The sequence below is a fragment of the Oncorhynchus clarkii genome, chromosome 10, assembly GCF_045791955.1.
Source record: "Oncorhynchus clarkii lewisi isolate Uvic-CL-2024 chromosome 10, UVic_Ocla_1.0, whole genome shotgun sequence".
Classification (NCBI taxonomy): Eukaryota; Metazoa; Chordata; class Actinopteri; order Salmoniformes; family Salmonidae; genus Oncorhynchus; species Oncorhynchus clarkii.
In genome coordinates this window covers 23,525,150-23,544,742 of record NC_092156.1, presented here as the reverse complement: position 1 = coordinate 23,544,742, position 19,593 = coordinate 23,525,150, and the positions used below count along the sequence as shown (strand labels likewise).

General features: G+C 42.2%; 1 protein-coding gene across 3 annotated transcripts in view; it reads left to right on the top strand.

Moving 5' to 3' along the window:
* The window catches only part of LOC139419477 (cell adhesion molecule 1-like), a 521,843-nt gene extending 504,308 nt beyond the window's left edge, over positions 1 to 17,535 (top strand). For 2 of the 3 annotated variants that reach the window (XM_071169427.1, XM_071169426.1), the window contains 2 exons: positions 14,783 to 14,911; positions 17,239 to 17,535. In XM_071169427.1, the coding sequence (XP_071025528.1) occupies positions 14,783 to 14,911; positions 17,239 to 17,357 (248 nt within the window). In that variant the 3' untranslated portion in view covers positions 17,358 to 17,535. Of the gene's footprint in view, positions 1 to 411; positions 549 to 14,782; positions 14,912 to 17,238 lie in introns of those variants that run through there. The other variant, XM_071169428.1, reaches the window with a different exon arrangement.
* Positions 17,536 to 19,593: the final 2,058 nt, after the last annotated feature.

The following is a 19,593-nucleotide window of genomic DNA, read 5'->3' as shown; positions in this document are numbered from 1 at the left end:
TCACATTCTTAAAATAAAGTGGTGATCCTAACTGACCTAAGACAGGGAATTTTTACTAGGATTAAATGTCAGGAATTGTGAAAAACTGAGTTTAAATGTATTTGGCAGAGGTGTATGTAAACTTCTGACTTCAACTGTATATATAAATAAAACATTTCTTACCGAGCCGTGATGCCCACAGATTGCCTTTGCCGATCGTTCATCAACTTCATTCATTAGTGAGTCAATGGCTTGAATAGTCATTGACTCACTCACGCGTTGAATAGGAATGAGATGGCGTCACAATCCATGCCAGGCACACCTGTGAGCTCGGTAACTCCACCTCCGACAGGCAGAGTCAACATACAGTACGTGGTGGGTTGGTCAGATTTTCGGTTCACCCTGATATTTCCATTTCTCTTCTGACCACAGAACTTGACCAACTGCTCACCAGTCACAACAAGGGCCGTCCGGACCGTTATGCTGTTCTGCTATTCCAAGGATGTGTAACCGAAGAGCGATACCACGAGTGGGCACAGAATACATAGCCTTCCCGCTGTGGCCATCCATTTCTGCACTGTTTCGCGCTGCTCTGAGACAAGCATGGAGAAACAAAAATGTTCAAATATCCCATGATATTCTTAAGATATGTGTTGACTGAATATAAGCAAGTGATGTCTGCTAAAAAATCAAGTTAGGTTTCTCCAGAAGTAAATCATTCTAAGTAACTGGTTTTATTTACAAATGAGTGAGAATGTCTCACCCTCACTCTAGGTTAAATGAAAACGAAAATCTGCAAAATGTTACTTTTTAAACAAAGCTATTATTAATTAATTTAGAATTATATAAAAGCCCCTTAGATATTCTCAAGATATTCTCACAGATCCTAATGGAAAATGCCCCTTGGATATTACTATAGAGTCACATCATTTTTAGATATACTGTTAAAAATGGTGTAGGTCTTATTTATTTAAAGAGCATATTGAAGTTAGAAGCAAAAGCCTACAACTATTTTAGCACTGTTTCGCTCTGCTCTGAGACAAGCACGACACAGGGATTCTTTAGCTAAATAGCCCAGTACTGTAGTAGTCCCTCTGACATACACACACGTGTACACGTCTTGCCCTGTGAACCCTAGCCATGCTTTTCCTCCTTGTGCTGCCGTCTAATTATCTCTAATCATGAGATATTAAAGCTGAAAATGGCTTAGTCTCCTCATTCCTTATCATAATACACACGGACCTCAGCAGGGGACAGGCCAGAGCTACAGATCTACACGCCACCATGAGCGGGCACCCAGTGTGTTCACAGAACCCAACACATTCAATCACATATTTACAGACTTGGACACACACACAAACACACTCACTCACTCACAGTCATGTTTGTTTGCAGTTTTGTATACAGTACCTATGGCATGTAGACAAAGCATCTCTAGGCTAGCCTCTGTAGGATAGTTCACAGATCGGGATTTATTTACATTGCCACAGCTGATCAATTGGAGTGGGAGGGCCGTTCCTGGAATTGGCTAGGTAATTCACAAATGTTGCTTATTGAAACAGAGAAGATATTTTCAAAGACACCCTGAAACGTATCCTTGGTTTCAGTGAGCGATGCTCATAAATTGTCTCGACTAATGTATTTGAAATGCGTAGTGGAGATTTACAAAAATAATGTTGTGCATATTGGTTTGTGTGTGAGTGCTTCCTAAATGTCGAAAAGCAGCAAAACAAGGAGAGATGGCTATAGGCCAGACTGAATACCATTTTAATTGTTCACCAGAGGATAGCATCTATTGCTATCCTGTGCTTCCTTTGAGAAAGTTATTAGAACTTGACAATGAGCACCCCGATCCAGGGTGCTACAAAACAGCAGCCTTATCCCGAGGAAGCAAAGTAATTGACTCTGAGAGCAAGATCAAGTGTGGCTACAGGCTCCACTCACGAGATGGGGAGAAGTAGGGGGGGAAGGATGGGGGGTGGAAGAGGGAGAACAACACATTTCCACTCTCTCTCCACCTGAACAGCAAACAACCGGGAGAGGGATGGAAACACTCTCACCCTCTCTATCCTCTGGCGACACTTAACAAAACAATCATGGAGAGAAAGAGAGAACGAGTATGGAAAGGAGTGAAGGGAGGACAGAGTCAGGTGTCTGTGGGGCTTTAGTATATAGCTTGGGTGTTTGTCATTTAGGTCATTTGGGGGTAAATTGGAGTGTGTTGTTCTAGATCAAAACCCAGAACCACAGGGAGGTATGGATGACTGGGGACAATATATTTTCTGCAAGAACTATAGACACAGATCTTCTCTACTTTCCCACGGACAATATATACTGAACAAAAATATAAACGCAACATGTAAAGTGTTGTTCCCATGTTTCATGAGCTGAAATAAAATATAATAGAAATGTTCCATACGCACAAAAGCTAATTTCTCTCAGATTTTGTGGACAATTTTGTTTACATCCCTGTTAGTGAGCATTTCTCCTTTGCCAAGATAATCCATCCACCTGACAGGCATGGCATATCAAGAAGCTGATTAAACAGCATGATCATTACACAGGTGTACCTTGTGCTGGGGACAATGAAAGGCCACTCTAAAATGTGCAGTTTTGTCACACAACTTGAGGGAGCGTACACTTGGCATGCTGACTGCAGGAATGTCCACGAGAGCTGTTACCACATAATTTAATGTTAATTTCTCTACTATAAGCCACCTTTATCCGCGTTTTAGTGGGAAAATACTCACCTTCGATGGCCACTGGCACGCTGAAGAAGTGTGCTCTTCGCGGATGAATCACGGTTTTAATTGTACCAGGCAGATGGCAGACAGCGTGTATGGTGTCGTGCGGGCGTGCGGTCTGCTGATGTCAGCAGAGTGCCCCATGGTGGCGGTGGGGTTATGGTATGGGCAGACATAAGCTACGGACAACAAACACAATTGCATTTTATCAATGGCAATGTGAATGCACAGAGATACCGTGACTACATTGTCGTGCCGTTCATCCTCCGCCATCACCTCATTTTTCAGCATGATAATGCACAGCCCCATGTTGCAAGAAGGATGTTTACATAATTCCTGGAAGCTGAAAATGTCCCAGTTCTTCCATGGCCTGCATACTGACAAGACATATCACCCATTGAGCACGTTTGGGATGCTCTGGATCGACATGTACGACAGCGTGTACCAGTTCCCACCAATATCCAGCAACTTCACGCGGCCATTAAAGAGTGGGACAGCATTCCACGGGATACAATCAACAGCCTGATCAAATCTATGTGAAGGAGATCTGTCGAACTACATGAGGCAAATAGTGGTCACACCAGATACTGACTGGTTTTCTGATCCACGCCCCTACCTTTTTTTTAAAGGTATCTGTGACCAACATGCATATCTGTATTCCCAGTCCAATCCATATATTAGGGCCTAATGAATTACCTTATATGAACTGTAACTCAGTAAAATCTTTGAAATTGTTGCATGTTGTGTTTATATTTTGTTCAGTAGAGAGAGAGACTGAAAAATATTACCCCAAGGTGTCCCGTTTGAAAAAGCAAGAGGGGACAAATCTTAAAAGAATGCTCCTTCTTTGGTGATCTCTTTGGTCCAAAGGAATCCAAGTTGATGTTCCCCAAAGGAAGGCGCTGCTACTCACATGACACATCGCCACATCATAGCAGCAATACACCGAAGACTCCATCATGCCTGTGTTTTCCTCTCCGGTTGTCGGAGAATGTGTCTCGGGTTATAAAAGGTGTGGGCAGCAGAGTGCATCGACCCTATCAAGCCAGCCATCCCTCAGCGAGTGTTATCGTGACTCCATTGTCCGTGGATGACTTCCTATAAGGGCCGGTCACCAACTCTATCAGGGAAGCGTGTTTGAGGGTAACCCAACATGACATCACTCCCAATGTGGTCTGCAGATGGACACCCCCTGAGAGTCATCCTTTAATTCCCTTCATCACGACTGTGTTCACAATGGTATTTCACTTCAACCCCAAGTTCCTGCATCCACACGGTTTTGTTGGGACCTATTCTTCTTTCTCTTTTGGTCCTTGTCTTGGAGTTGTACTTTGAAAACCCAGAAATGTCACTTGGGTGTTTGTTTCAGTTGTTGTCTGATTGAGGACTGCCTAGAGACTGGTTCTGTCTGCCATTTTCTACATACAAAGAAGATGACTCTGACTTCAATACATCAACTTACCTTGGGTTGAATGTTGTGTTTTGGCAGTTGGAAATAGTCTTTAGATTTACGTAGATTTGCTGAAAGGAAAAGTTTAGATTACTTTTCAATTAACTTGAAAAATATATTTTCATCCTTTACTTTCACAAATTTTGGTTCCATTTGTTCAAATGAATTTGAAGTCTAAATATTTCTATATACAGTTCACAATTCAATTTCACTTTTGTGAACATAAGCAGAATGTAAGAAGAATTCATTGAAGGCTCTCAGATTTTATGACTTGCTTTTTGCCTTGCCCTTGTGAGAAACAGTAACTTACCAAAATACAGTGCATTTGGAAAGTTTTCATACCCCTTGACTTTTTCCACATTTTGTTACATTACAGCCTTATTCCAAAATGGATTAAATCATTTTTCCCCTCATCAGTCTACACACAATACCCATGATGACAAAGCGAAAACAGGTTTTTACACTTTAAAAAAAACCTGCAATATTACTTTTACATAAGTATTCAGGCCCTTTACTCAGTACTTTGTTGAAAAGCCTTTTGCAGAGATTACAGCCTCGAGTGTTCTTGGGTATGATGCAACAATCTTGGCACACCTGAATTTAGGGAGTTTCTCCCATCCTTCTCTGCAGATTCTCTCAAGCTCTGTCAGGTTGGATGAGGAGTGTCACTGCACGGTTATTTTCAGGTCTCTACAGAGATGTTCAATCAGGTTCAAGTCCAGGCTCTGGCTGGGCCACTCAAGGACATTGAGACTTGTCCCCACTCCTGCGTTGTCTTGTGTGTGCTTAGGGTCGCTGTCCTGTTGGAACGTGAACCTTCGCCCTAGTCTGAGGTCCTGAGCACTCTGGAGCAGGTTTTCATCAAGGATCTCTCTGTACTCCGTAAATTATTCTCTCGATCCTGACTAGTCTTCCAGTCCCTGCCACTGAAAAACATTCACACAGCATGGATGCTGCCACCACCATGCTTCACCGTAGGGATGGTGCCAGGTTTCCTCCAGATGTGACGCTTGGCATTCAGGCCAAAGAGTTCAATCTTGGTTTCATCAGACCAAATAATTTTGTTTCTCATGGTCTGAGAGTCCTTTCGGTGCCTTTTGGCAAACTACAAGCGGGCTGTCATGTGCCTTTTACTGAGGAGTGGCTTCTTTCTGAGGAGTGGTTTCCTCTGTCTTAGTGACCATCGGGTTCTTGGTCAACTCCCCGACAAAGGCCCTTCTCACCTGATTGCCCAGTTTGGCTGGGTGGCCAGTTCTAGGAAGAGTCTTGGTGGTTCCAAACTTCTTCCATTTAAGAATGATGGAGGCCACTGTGTTCTTGGGGATCTTCAATGCTGCAGAAATTGTTTTGGTACCCTTCCCCAGATCTGTGCCTCAACAATTCAAATCCAATTTATTTGTCACATACACATGGTTAGCAGATGTTAATGCGAGTGTAGCGAAATGCTTGTGCTTCTAGTTCCGATAATGCAGTAGTAGCCAACGAGTAATCTAACTAACAATTCCACAACTACTACCTTATACACACAAGTGTAAAGGGATAAAGAATATGTACATAAAGATATATGAATGAGTGATGGTACAGAACGGCATAGGCAAGATGCAGTAGATGGTATCGAGTAGAGTATATACATATGAAATGAGTAATGTAGGGTATGTGAACATTATATTAAGTGGCATTGTTTAAAGTGGCTAGTGATAAAAAAAATTTACATCAATTTCCATTATTAAAGTGGCTGGAGTTGAGTCGGTATGTTGGCAGCAACCACTCAATGTTAGTGGTGGCTGTTTAACAGTCTGATGGCCTTGAGATATAAGCTGTTTTTCAGTCTCTCGGTCCCTGCTTTGATGCACCTGTACTGACCTCGCCTTCTGGATGATAGCGGGGTTAACAGGCAGTGGCTCAGGTTGTTGTTGTCCTTGATGATCTTTATGGCCTTCCTGTGACATCGGGTGGTGTAGGTGTCCTGGAGGGCAAGTAGTTTGCCCCCGGTGATGCGTTGTGCAGACCTCACTAACCTCTGGAGAGCCTTACGGTTGTGGGCGGAGCAGTTGCCGTACCAGGCGGTGATACAGCAAGACAGGATGCTCTCGATTGTGCATCTGTAAACGTTTGTAAGTGCTTTTGGTGGCAAGCCGAATTTCTTCAGTTTCCTGAGGTTGAAGAGGCGCTGCTGCGTGGCCACACCTTCGTGGGTGAACAGGGAGTACATTCCAGTCTGAGCTCTACGGACAATTCCTTCGACCTCATGGCTAAGTTTTTGCTCTGACAACTGTGGAACCTTATATAGACAGGTGTGTGCCTTTCCAAATCATGTTCAATCAACTGAATTTACCACAGGTGGACTCCAATCAAGTTGTAGACACATCTGATCAATGGAAACAGGATGCACCTGAGCTCAATTTCGAGTCTCCTAGCAAAGGGTCTGAATACTTATGTAAATAAGGTATTTCTGTTTAAATTTAGAAAAAATTGCTTTGGCCTTATGGGGTATTGTGTGTAGATTGATGAGGATTTTTTTTTTTTTAAATCTATTTTAGAATAAGGCTGTAACGTACATTATTTGGGGAAAAGTCAAGGGTCTTAATACATTCCGAATGCACTATAGAACGTAGTTCTAACTTTCCACGTCATACACTTTCTCTTCTCATGACCTTAGTTGACCTTGAGACAGGCCTGATGCCTCACCAAGAAGGGTTGCCCACTGTGCCCTATTAACACCAGGTTGGTCCATAGTATTGTGCCTTGGGGGGCTCCAGCCTCTGGGTAATAATCGGGGTAACACCCCAGACAGGCCCGGGCATGGAGGAAAGCATCCAGCCCTGACTTCCTGGCATCTTGTATCACTGTGCCATCTCTCCATGTCTGTAGCAATCTCCCTCTCCACGGGGGGGGGGGGGGGGGGGGGGGTGGCAGCTGTGGAGAAAGATGAGTGATGGAGGATAGAGAGATCTGGGTGCCTGTCCTTGCTGGGTCCTGGCACTTTGTCTTCAAAGGCATTTGGTTACACAGAGGTTTGCATTCTGGGCCCTGTTCAGACAAAACATGAACCAAGTCTGTCTAGGTTAGACATAACAACACTTTGTTGTGCTGTGAGAATGCACAATTGGATTAATTTTAAACCAAGTGTACTGTGTGAGATAAAAAAGTCAACCGGATATAATTTTCAACATGTAACACAAGGAGAATTGTTGTGTTGCCTCACCCGAAAGCGACTATATACCTGTTTTGATTGACTATGGCCTTGATCTTAATCCACATGGTGAAGGGAGACGGAGGGTTAATGTGCCTTAAGGATTTTGTTTCAATCAGTTGAAAACATACACCATGTTATCTCCTTATTAACCTCCATAACTGTTTGACGTATAGAAAGGCAGGAACGCTCCAGTCCTCCAGTCTTATATGAGTAAATCTTCAGTGTTTAACAAGGATTGCTGTTGGTGGTAATGATTTCTCTATAAGCACGTATAATTAATGTATAATTAAGTGACACATTTCAGTCAATTTGGATGGACAGACACTTCAGGGGTTTTCATTACCATGCCAATTCCCTGTGCATTACGGAATATTACGGGGGAAGAATGGGCTGGATGAGATCAAACCAAATCAAATCAAACCTTATTTGCCACATGAGCATAATAAAACAAGTTTAGACTTTACCGTGAAATGCTTTCTTACAAACCCTTAACCAACAGTGCAGCTCAAGAAGAAGAAAATATTTACCAAGTAGGCTAAAATAAAAAGTAATAATAAAAAGTAACACAATAAGAATAACAATAACGAGGCTATATACAGGGGACATCGGTACCAAGTCAGTGTGCAGGGGTACAGGCCTTCCACAAGCTTCCCACAATAAGTTGGGTGAATTTTGGCCCATTCCTCCTGACAGAGTTGGTGTAACTGAGTCAGGTTTGTAGGCCTCCTTGCTCACACATGCTTTTTCAATTCTGCCCACACATTTTTTATAGGATTGAGGTCAGGGCTTTTTGATGGCCCTCCAATACCTTGACTTTGTTGTCCTTAAGCCATTTTGCCACAACTTTGGAAGTATGCTTGGGATCATTGTCCATTTGGAAGACCCATTTGAGACCAAGCTTTAACTTAACTGATGTCTTGAGATGTTGCTTCAATATATCCACATAATTTTCCTACCTCATGAAGCCATCTATTTTGTGAAGTGCACCAGTCCCTCCTGCAGCAAAGCTTGCAAGCCTCCCCCTTTTTCCTCCAAACATAACGATGGTCATTATGGCCAAACAGTTATATTTTTGTTTCATCAGACCAGAGGACATTTCTCCAAAAAGTATGATCTTTGTCCCCATGTGCAGTTGCAAACCGTAGTCTGGCTTTTTTTATGCCAGTTTTGAAGCAGTGGCTTCTTCCTTGCTGAGCGGCCTTTCAGGTTATGTCGATATAGGACTCGCTGTACTGTGGATATAGATACTTTTGTACCTGTTTCCTCCAGCATCTTCATAAGGTCCTTTGCTGTTGTTGTGGGATTGATTTGCACTTTTTGCACCAAAGTACGTTCATCTCTAGGAGACAGAACGTGTCTCCTTCCTGAGTGGTATGATGGCTGCGTGGTCCCATGGTGTTTATACTTGTGTACTATTGTTTGTACAGATGAACGTGGTTACCTTCAGGTGTTTGGAAATTGCTCCCAAGGATGAAACAGACTTGTGGAGGTCTACAACTTGGCTGATTGGCTGATTTCTTTTGAATGTCCCATGATGTCAAGCAAAAGGGCACTGAGTTTGAAGCTAGGCCTTGAAATACACCCACAGGTGCACCTCCAATTGACTAAATTAATGTCAATTCGCCTATCAGAAGCTTCTAAAGCCATGACATTGTCTGGAATTTTCCAAGCTGTTTAAAGGCACAGTCAACTTAGTGTATGTATACCTCTGACCCACTGGAATTGTGATACAGTGAATTATAAGTGAAATAATCTGTCTGTAAACAATTGTTGGAAAAAGGAAAAATTACTATGGTGTTGAACGCTGAGCAGTAGTCAATGAACAGCATTCTCACATAGGTGTTCCTTTTGTCCGGGTGAGAAAGGGCAGTGTGGAGTGCGAGATTGTGTCATCTGTGGATCTGTTGGGGCAGTATGCGAATTGGAGTGGGTCTAGGGTGTATGGGAGGATACTGTTGATATGAGCCATGACCAGCCTTTCAAAGCACTTCATGGCTACTGACGTGAGTGCCACAAGGCGGTAATAATTTATACAGGTTACCTTCGCTTCCTTGGGTACAGGGGCTATGGTGGTCTGCTTGAAACATGTAGGTATTACAGTCTCGGTCAGGGAGAGGTTGAAAATGTCAGTGAAGACACTTGACAGTTGGGCCATGCATGCTTTGAGTACACATCCTGGTAATCCGTCTGGCCCAGCGGCTTTGTGAATGTTGACCTGTTTAAAGGTTTTGTTCACATCAGCTACAGAGAGCGTTATCACACAGTCATCCAGAACAGCTGGTGCTCTTGTGCATGCTTCAGTGTTGCTTGCCCCGAAGCAAGCATAAAAGGCATTTAGCTCGTCTGGTAGGCTCGGGTCACTGGGCAGCTCGCCATTGAATGAATCCCGGAACATATTCCAGTCTGCTAGCAAAACAGGTCTGTAGTGTAGCAGGAATCTGACCACTTCTTTATTGAGTGAGTCACTGGTACTTCCTGCTTTAGTTTTTGCTTGTAAGCAGGAATCAGGAGGTTAGAATTATGGTCAGATTTGCCAAATGGAGGGCGGGGGAGAGCTTTGTGTGCATCTCTGTGTATGGAGTAAAGGTGGTCTACCTCAAGAGAGCAATACCTCGAGACTTCTTTAATATTAGACATCGTGCACCAGCTGTTATTGACAAAAAGACACACAACCCCACCCCTCGTCTTACCAGAGGGAGCGTCTCTGTTCTGCCGGTGCATGCAAAATCCCGCCAGCTCTATATTGTCCGTTTCTTCGTTCAGCCACATCTCGGTGAAATACAAGATGTTGCAGTTTGCACATTGGCAAGAAGAATGGAAGGCATTGGGAGTTTACTCGCTTGCCGTCGGATTCTCAGAAGGATCCCCGATCTGCGTCCCCTTTCCGGCGTCTTCACGCAAAAGGCGTGAATTTGGGCCTTTTCCAGTGAAAGCAGGATATCCTTCACGTCGGACTCGTTAAAGGTAAACGTTTCTTCCAGTCCGCGGTGAGTAACCGCTTTTCTGATGTACAGAAGTTGTTTTTGGTCATAAGAGATGGTAGCAGCAATATTATGTACACAATAAGTAAAAAAGTAAGTTATGCAAAAAAAGTAACAAAATTGCACAATTGGTTTAGAGGATGTAAAACGTCAGCCATGGTCTTCGGCGCCATCTTATGTGTTAGGCGTTTGTTGGTTTGTGTGAGAGAGTGAAGCAACTCATTTCCATACCATCTGCCCTCTCTGAAATTACACAATGCAACAATGTAGGTATACAGTGGACTTTTATAAAATTACAATTTATCCTCTTCTGATTGCGTTAGAGTACAGTGGCGTTCTGTATTACCTGAGCAACGCCCCTTACTGCGAGTCATCATAAACGCCAATCTACAGCCTGATTGTTGTTGACTGCAGTCCCCGGCCCCATGTCATACGGCTGCTCCACAGAGGCTGGCAGGGCAGGGGAGGGCGGGGCGGGGCAAGGGAGGAAGGGAGGGGTTAGAGCCAGATCACTCCCGAGGAGGGATGGGAGGCGACAGTCGGCTCCCCAAGCCCAGCCCATTTGTCAGTTTATGTGAATTAGTGTCAAGTACAAGTGCAGTCAGAGCGAATGACCTGAGTGGGACGTCAAACCCACCGTGGACACAGTGCCTCCTCTCCTCCCTCCCTCCCTCATCCACCCGTCCCTCATTCAGTACAGAATTTACTGAAAAAGGACGTGTTTTATCCAGGGGAGAGGGCAGAGCGAAATTCCCTGACATTTCCATAGGCTTCTGTTTATCCCCCAGCCCCGACGGACTGGTGCAGCCCAGGATCCACTTTAACATCTTAATAGGAAAGTGTGTTAACGCACGTCTTTACCTCCCTCTTTGACAAGAGCGAATTAGGTGTCAAAAGGATTTCTGCTGACTTTAATTGAATCTGCCCAGCGCGGAAAAGGAAATCTGAATTTAAAATAACCTATTAGGCTTATCAAGTAATGTTTGGTTGAGTTTGGCAGGTAGCACTGTGACTGTGGCGTTCTCTTCCCCTTTCCCTCCCCCACCAGTAAGTTGTTTATGAGGTGAGTTGGGTGAGGAGGGGGGGGGCGTGTTCCACAACAGCATGGGCTTCTCTCACTCTTCGTTATCCTATAATAAGTTGTGGCCTGCCAGTTTAGTTTTTTGAGCTCCCACAGGAAAAGCCTTGAGCTGGGATTTAGGCTAGAGATGAGTGCGAGAGATTGCAGTGTGTACCTATGAGGGATGGGCTGATGGATTCCACGCGAGTCGATTGCAAAGAGGATGGTTGTTCATTTTTCCCTCCTTTTCTCCATTCCCTCTAGCCTTCCTATCTTTCCGAGATAGCTCTTTGGAGGAGATGCACCTGTTAACATAAATAAGTCTGGAGTTAAACACCCGGAATGACAAAATGGAACCTGTGAGTCCTTTGATATACAGTATATGGGAATGTAACTGTGATATGTAGCATAGGCAATGGTGGAAAAAATACACTATTCTTATATTACTTGAGTAAAAGTCTAAAAGTATTTGGTTTTAAATATACTTAAGTATCAAAATTAAAGGTAGCTGCTAAAATATACTTAAGTATCAAAAGTAAAAGTAAGAATAATTTTAAATTACTTATATTAAGCAAACCAGATGGCACTATTTGTATTTACGGATAGCCAGGGTCACACTACAACAATCAGACATAATTTAAAAACAAAGCATTTGTGTTTAGTGAGTCCGCCAGATCAGAGGCAGTAGGGATGACCAGGGATGTTGTCTTTATAAGTGTGAATTGGACCATTTTCTGTCCTGCTGAGCATTCAAAATGTAATGAGTACTTTTGGGTGTCAGGGAAAATGTATGAGGTAAAAAGTACATACTTTTCTTTAGGAATCTAGTGAAGTAAAAGTAGTCAAATATAAATAGGTAAGTACAGATACCCCAAAACACTACTTAAGTAGTACTGTAAAGTATTTTTACTTCAGTACTTTACACCACTGACCATAGGCTATTATCAAAGGACAACTAGTTTCTCACTTTTACAAATGTATAACCCCTCAATGAATCTGAAACTTTTCCCTCTCACTGACATTAGGCCTTGTCAAAGCACCCGGCCTCCTATCTATTCTCTCCCCCAAACTTTATCATTTCCTAGCAGAGTGTGAGCTATTGATGAAAGATTTTGCTCCTCCTTTGCACTGTGAAGAACCAATCAAGTCCACAAACCGCCATTAACTTTTGGTTGTCATGGATCCCTACACTTGATCAATAACCTTCACATATCATTACAGCTTGGAGCCTCTAAGGCAAGCTCCTTGTTCTTCAGGCCAAGCTGGTGTAAATCTTTCTTAGAAATTGCCTGGGATCCGCACTTTTTAGTCATTGCAGGCGCTAAATGTATTGCTCTGACTCGAGACAAGGCAGGGGCCAGATTTATTTGAACAGTGGTGCTTGCTCTGGTATATTGAAGTTGAGAACCGCCTGTATCACTTCATAAATCATGTTTAAATGCTCTACTATCTTCTGCTGTTCAGTTATTTGGCCAACCACAGTAGAGTTATGCATCCCCTCACTGTAAATTGGATAACATACTATGTGTTATGCACATTGACTCTTTTTTTTACTGCTCCTCTTTAATTACTTGTTACTTTTATCTCTTATTCTGATCCATATTTTTTTAAACTGCACTGTCGATTAGGAGCTTGTGAGTAAGCATTTCACTGTAACCTGTTGTATTTGCGCATGTGAATAATACGATTTGATGTGAAATGCGGTTTGTATAGTGATTCTCTGAAGACAGTCATTTTACCTAACAAATCAAACTCAAGCCACATTCTGGCCATTTTATACGATTCAGTCAATTTGATATTTAGTTTCATTACAGTGGAAGCTGCAATATAAAATGTAAATTAAACTTGAATCACATTGTGTTTTAGAAAGATCATCATGGCATTTATTTGTTTAATTTCATAAATGTTTTGATAATTCTCATTTTGCGGAGGGGTGTAATGGTACACGTATTTGTACCAAACCGTTCGGTACATGAACCTCGGTTCGGTCCGCACTGTAAACCCAAATTAATACATAAAAAAAGATATATACAAAATTAAAACACTAGGTCTATAGGCAATGCTTTTACTGCTTTGTAGGCCTCTTGATTAAATATAAAGTCTATTTCTTTTTTAAATTTCAGGCCATTCGGTAGAGCCTGTACACTAGAGCCTGTACACATTGTAATCAAAATTAAAATCTTAGCTGGGAACTAGTTTTGTACGATGGCGAGTGGTGGGGTTGATAAACCAGAATTGGAGGATCTTCCATCATCGTTTAAATCTCCCGTTTGGGAACATTTGTCTTCCCAGTAGATTACAACGGCGATGGACAGAGAGAGCCACTGCTCAACGAGAATAGCCAATGCAAATGTTGACACATTTACGCTGACATCACCCCAATATTCCTACCACCGGAGCAAGACTGAAACGCAAAAAGACAACAAAACAACTTAATCTCCCCTCTGCATTCAAACAGCCCTTTTGCAGTTTATTTTGACTGGGTCAAATAAATGAAAGAGTGATGGGTATGTTTATAGCCATGGATATGCGCCCATTCTCGGTGGTTGAGAAGAATACGGGGTTTCAGCATCTCATGAAAAGTACTTGAGCTACGTTACGAACTTTGCCCTCTCGTACCCTTCTCAGCAAACCGATGGTGCCCACTCTTTATAAGCAAGATAAAGCCGAAGTTGTCAATTAATTGGCCAATGTACCCTGTATTGCGCTTACTACAGATGGCTGGACCTCCAGGGCTACAGAGAGCTACTTAACACTGACAGCCCATCACATTACCCCGGAGTGGTAAATGAGAAGTACCGTGCTATATTAACCCTTTATGAGAGTCACAGAAGTGTGGATATTTTTGTCTTTGTAAGAAAACATTATAGCATAGTCCTATACAATGTCTGAGCCATGTTTATATTGCAATTTATTTTAGTGTTGTTGTTGAGTAATCATGGGTTTTCATTTAAGAAAATACAAAGTGTTGGTATTCATGATTGTGCTCTCATCAGGTATTATATGACTCATGATCATATACGGAATCATGATGTACCAACACTTTGTATTTTCTTAAATAAATACAAATGAACTACAGTGACTGTTGGCATTTAAATCTCCCTCTGTACCGAAACCAAACCGTAATCCCAATACCGCAATACGTACCGAACCGTGGGCTTGGTGAACCGTTACACCCCTACATCCAACTTGTAATATCGGCCCTTATTCTCCAACTCCAAAGCCTGGAGTAGCTGACAATATACTATAGGTGATGTATGTAATCATAATTTTTTGGAGATCTCTTATCCACCAAAGTTGACGTGATGTCTTCCCTTTGGCATGCACTGTTAGTGGATTCTGTAAAAGGTGTTTCTGTTACTGTGCTTACAGATTCTAGAGCTGGAGAGGGAGCACCGAGAGCGGTCGACCATGCTGTCATCGGAGGAGTGGTGGCTGTGGTTGTCTTTGCCATGCTCTGTCTACTCATCATTTTGGGACGGTACTTTGCAAGACACAAAGGTATGTGACGAAGCCTTTTGTTTTCTATCTAGAAGCACCTCTGTGTAATCTCAAGGTTAAACATTTTAAAAGAGCACAGACACACTATCATTTTGTGATTTATTTTACTCAGTGTCATACTAGGATTGTCCTGGGCAATCAGAAAACCACTTCCCTCTCCCCCCAAACTCTGTTTTAGAAATTCTACCATACCTCCTGAGCCCCATCTTATTTTCTCTCTGTTATGGCTACTGTACATTTGAAGGGGTTTTCTTTGGAGTGCAGCCAATGGTTTGGTTTTGATTCCAAATTACTCCTTGCCCTTCTCCATTCAGTCTGGGCTATCGCCTTTATTATCAGTCCCAAAACTGTTGGGATGTGAATAATCCCTGTCGGAAATTAAGTTTGAAGTGGATTGCTCATTCACACGCGTTCGTTGAACTTGACAAGGTTCATTTGGAGGCATGAGCTGAGCTGAAGCTGAATCTTGAGCATCCCTTGGTTTGGCTTGTTTCATGGAAATCAAATAATAGATTTTCATGTGTAAATCTTGAATGCCAACCATGGAATGCCAACAGAGGGGTTTGCAGTGGCAAATAAAGAATTTACCTACCAGAATTAAAAACCTAGTACCTGATGTATAATTTTGAAGCTACAGTTTCCATTAGAGTTTGTGTAAACGTGCCAAAGGCATAAATTTTATGAGATTATACAGTCGTGGCCAAAAGTTTTGAGAATGACACAAATATGAATTTCCACAAAGTTTGCTGCTTCAGTGTCTTTTTTTTTATTTTTGTCAGATGTTACTATGGAATACTGAAGTATAATTACAAGCATTTCATGAGTATCAAAGGGTTTTATTGACAATTACATGAAATTTATGCAAAAGAGTCAATATTTTCAGTGTTGAGCATTCTTTTTCAAGATCTCTGCAATCCGCCCTGGCATGCTGTCAGACCTTCTTGCATAATCAATGCTTGGAGTTTGTCAGAATTTGTGTGTTTTTGTTTGTCCACCCGCCTCTTGAGGATTGACCACAAGTTCTCAATGGGATTAAGGTGGTCTGGGGAGTTTCCTAGCCATGGACCCAAAATATCAATGTTTTGTTACCCGAGCCACTTAGTTAACACTCTTGCCTTATGGTAAGGTGCTCCATCATGCTGGAAAAGGCATTGTTCGTCACCAAACTGTTCCTGGATGGTTGGGAGAAGTTGCTCTCGGAGGATGTGTTGGTACCATTCTTTATTCATGGCTGTGTCCTTAGGCAAAATTGTGAGTGAGCCCACTCCCTTGGCTGAGAAGCAACCCCACACATGAATGGTCTCAAGATGCTTTACTGTTGGCATGACACAGACAAGCTTTTTTCCGGATGCCCTAAACAATCGGAAAGGGGATTCATCAGAGAAAATGACTTTACCCCAGTCCTCAGCAGTCCAATCCCTGTATCTTTTGCAGAATATCAGTCTATCCCTGATGTTTTTCTTGGAGAGAAGTGGCTTCTTTGCTGCCCTTCTTGACACCAGGCCATCCTCCAAAAGTGTTCGCCTCACTGTGCGTGCAGATGCACTCACACCTGCCTGCTGCCATTCCTGAGCAAGCTCTGTACTGGTGGTGCCCCGATCCCGCAGCTGAATCAACTTTAGGAGACGGTCCTGGCGCTTGCTGGACTTTCTTGGGCGTCCCGAAGCCTTCTTCACAACAATTGAACCGCTCACCTTGAAGTTCTTGATGATCAAATAAATGGTAGATTTAGGTGCAATCTTACTGGCAGCAATATCCCTGCCTGTGAAGCCCTTTTTGTGCAAAGCGATGATGACGGCACATGTTTCTTTGCAGGTAACCATGTTTGACAGAGGAAGAACAATGATTCCAAGCACCACCCTCCTTTTGAAGCTTCCAGTCTGTTATTCGAACTCAATCAGAGTGATCTCCAGCCTTGTTCTCGTCAACACTCACACCTGTGTTAACAAGCGAATCCCTGACATGATGTCTGCTGGTCCTTTTGTGGCAGGGCTGAAATGCATTGGAAATGTTTTTGGAGGATTCAGTTCATTTGCATGGCAAAGAGGGACTTTGCAATTCATCTGATCACTCTTCATAACATTCTGGAGTATATGCAAATTGCCGTCATACAAACTGAGGCAGCAGATTTTGTGAAAATTAATATTTGTGTCATTCTCAAAACTTTTGGCCACAACTGTATATTTTACAGTTAACCAGATGGGTCGTTTTGGTTCAATGATTTGCTTGTTAATGTCAAGGAAAAGTATGAGTAGGCATTCATGAGCTTAGGAATGAAGTGTCCATTTTGATCAATTTGTTAATTCCTTATCTTTTCCCCCCTTCAGGTACCTACTTCACGCATGAAGCTAAAGGAGCCGACGATGCAGCAGATGCAGACACAGCCATTATCAACGCAGAGGGGGGCCACAACAATTCGGACGAGAAAAAGGAGTACTACATATAGAAATCACAGGGCCCCAATACTGTCCCCTGTAGGACACCATACTGTCTTGGGTGAGGGGTGCTTGGGGTTTAAGTATGGTTGGGTAGGGGGGTAGGATGGGTTGGTTTTAGTGGTGATTGCCAGGGATTGAACAATGTATAGTCCAGTCTGTGCAGCTGAAGAGGAACAGTTTTGTGTGTATAAGGTGGAAAGATAGGGAAGGGAGAGTAGGTTTTGGTTAAGGGTGGGTGGGTGGGTAGGGAGGGAGGGGGGTTTGGGGGTTGCCAGATGTTGCCAGAAATCACTGTAGAGCTTCACCATTCGACACCTCCCAAAACTGCTGGTACGAATTTTGTTTAGTTCAACCATTTGCAGAAAATTCTGTGCCTTGTTCTGAATTTCTTTTCTATTCATTCTTCTTTTTTTTCCCAGTCAACATGCCGTTGCTCCTCACCGTCCCCTCTTTCACTCTCTCCATTATGATTGTGATGTTGGCTTTCCTATGAGTGTTGAATTACACAGTGGCTCTGTTCATCTCTCCCACTGTGTTCGCACACACGTTCTCTTCTGCATACCAAAACCTCAAAAGAACCCTATTTCCACTATACTGTGAGCAGGCCTAGTCTCAAGCCACTACCTTTCTTTTTTTCCAACCTTTTGATAACTCCAAAACACATCCAACGCTTTACGTATCATCTTCGAAAAATGTACATGAGGAAAATATCATTACACATAAATAACATTACCCCCCTCTTTAAAACACACACACAGAAATATAATCTAAAGGAAGACAGCGGCGGACAGTTGGTCTCAAACTGTCCTTGTTTTCATTTTATCTGAGCCAATTCCTATTCACTGTGGATGACTTGTATTCTTTCCTCTCTCTTCAATTTGTTTTTCTTATTAGATATGCCAGCACATTTAAAACATTGGTACTATTTGGAATAAGCAAAGTAGAAGGCACATTATTTCACCCTCGCTATGCTGAACTTAAAACCATTTTCAATTCACTATTTTTACCTTTTATTCTCTGTACAATGATGTTTTTGTTCTGTTCCAATGAATGGAACTGCAATTCCCCTGCAGGCATTTCATGTTTTATGATGACATTTTGGGGTTTTACATCGTCTCTCTCATTCAGAAATATTTTTGACAAACAACAAAACATTTAAAAAATAATTAGTTTTTAATGGTTTCTTTGGTGGTGTATACTCACCCTTTGTCTTTCAATCAAGCTGCCTCACTTTAGCCAAGCTGTAATAAAGTTGGTATAACAAAAAAGGTAACACTGATAGGATTCATTTCAATAAGAAATGACCGGAAGACATCTCCAAACTAATAAATGAATGTTGACTGTCAAAGGTGAATATCCTCATTATAATACATATATCAATCTGCTGTAGGTTGTGAGGTACTAAATGCAATCAACATTTATAAAGCGATACTACCTTCATATTGTTACATGCTGAACAGTCAAATCTCACATGTAGAGTGGTTGTATTTTTCCAGCCTTGTGTATAAATTAGAACTAAGGAGTAAAAAGGGTTATAGGATTTTAAAGGAGATGGTGATACATAGGCGATACATAGCTTCTGTATGAGCAACGGACCTACAATCATTGTGTCTAAGGCATTTTTTCAAAGGATATGATTTCAATACAAAACATTATCTCAAAACAATTCAGACGCACCAGAACGAATAGTTCCAACAATATACAAACTATGACCAGACATTATATTCACACCAATGTATTATACACAAATATTTTTTACAACCCAGTGGAATTTCATGACAGAATACTTCTGTGTTTTTTCTGATTATCACAAGCTGTTTGTTGTGAGTTTTGTCGCTCCATATTGTAAAACACTCATGACAGTTGAGGAGCATGTGTGTCACTCGGAATTACCACGGGAGACAGGGCCTTATTTCCCCTACTATCACACCCCAGCCTCTGGACTGTACATGGTCTTGTCATGATGCAACAATTTTCAGTTGCCCAAACAGTCAGCCAACACAACACTGCATGTATGTGAGTGTGAACCTCTAAAACAACATAATACATAGTATTTTTATTTCTTTACAGTTGACCTGCCTAAGCTTAAAGATGATACAATGTGGAAAGAGCCCGTTAGGGAGAGTACTTTTTGGGGAATTGTTACTTTTCATGTATACATCACTACAGTAAACATTGCTGTTGAATTTAGTTACTGTCCTGCTGAGGTTGTTGACCTGACAATTAGGTTGAAAAGATGTTGTT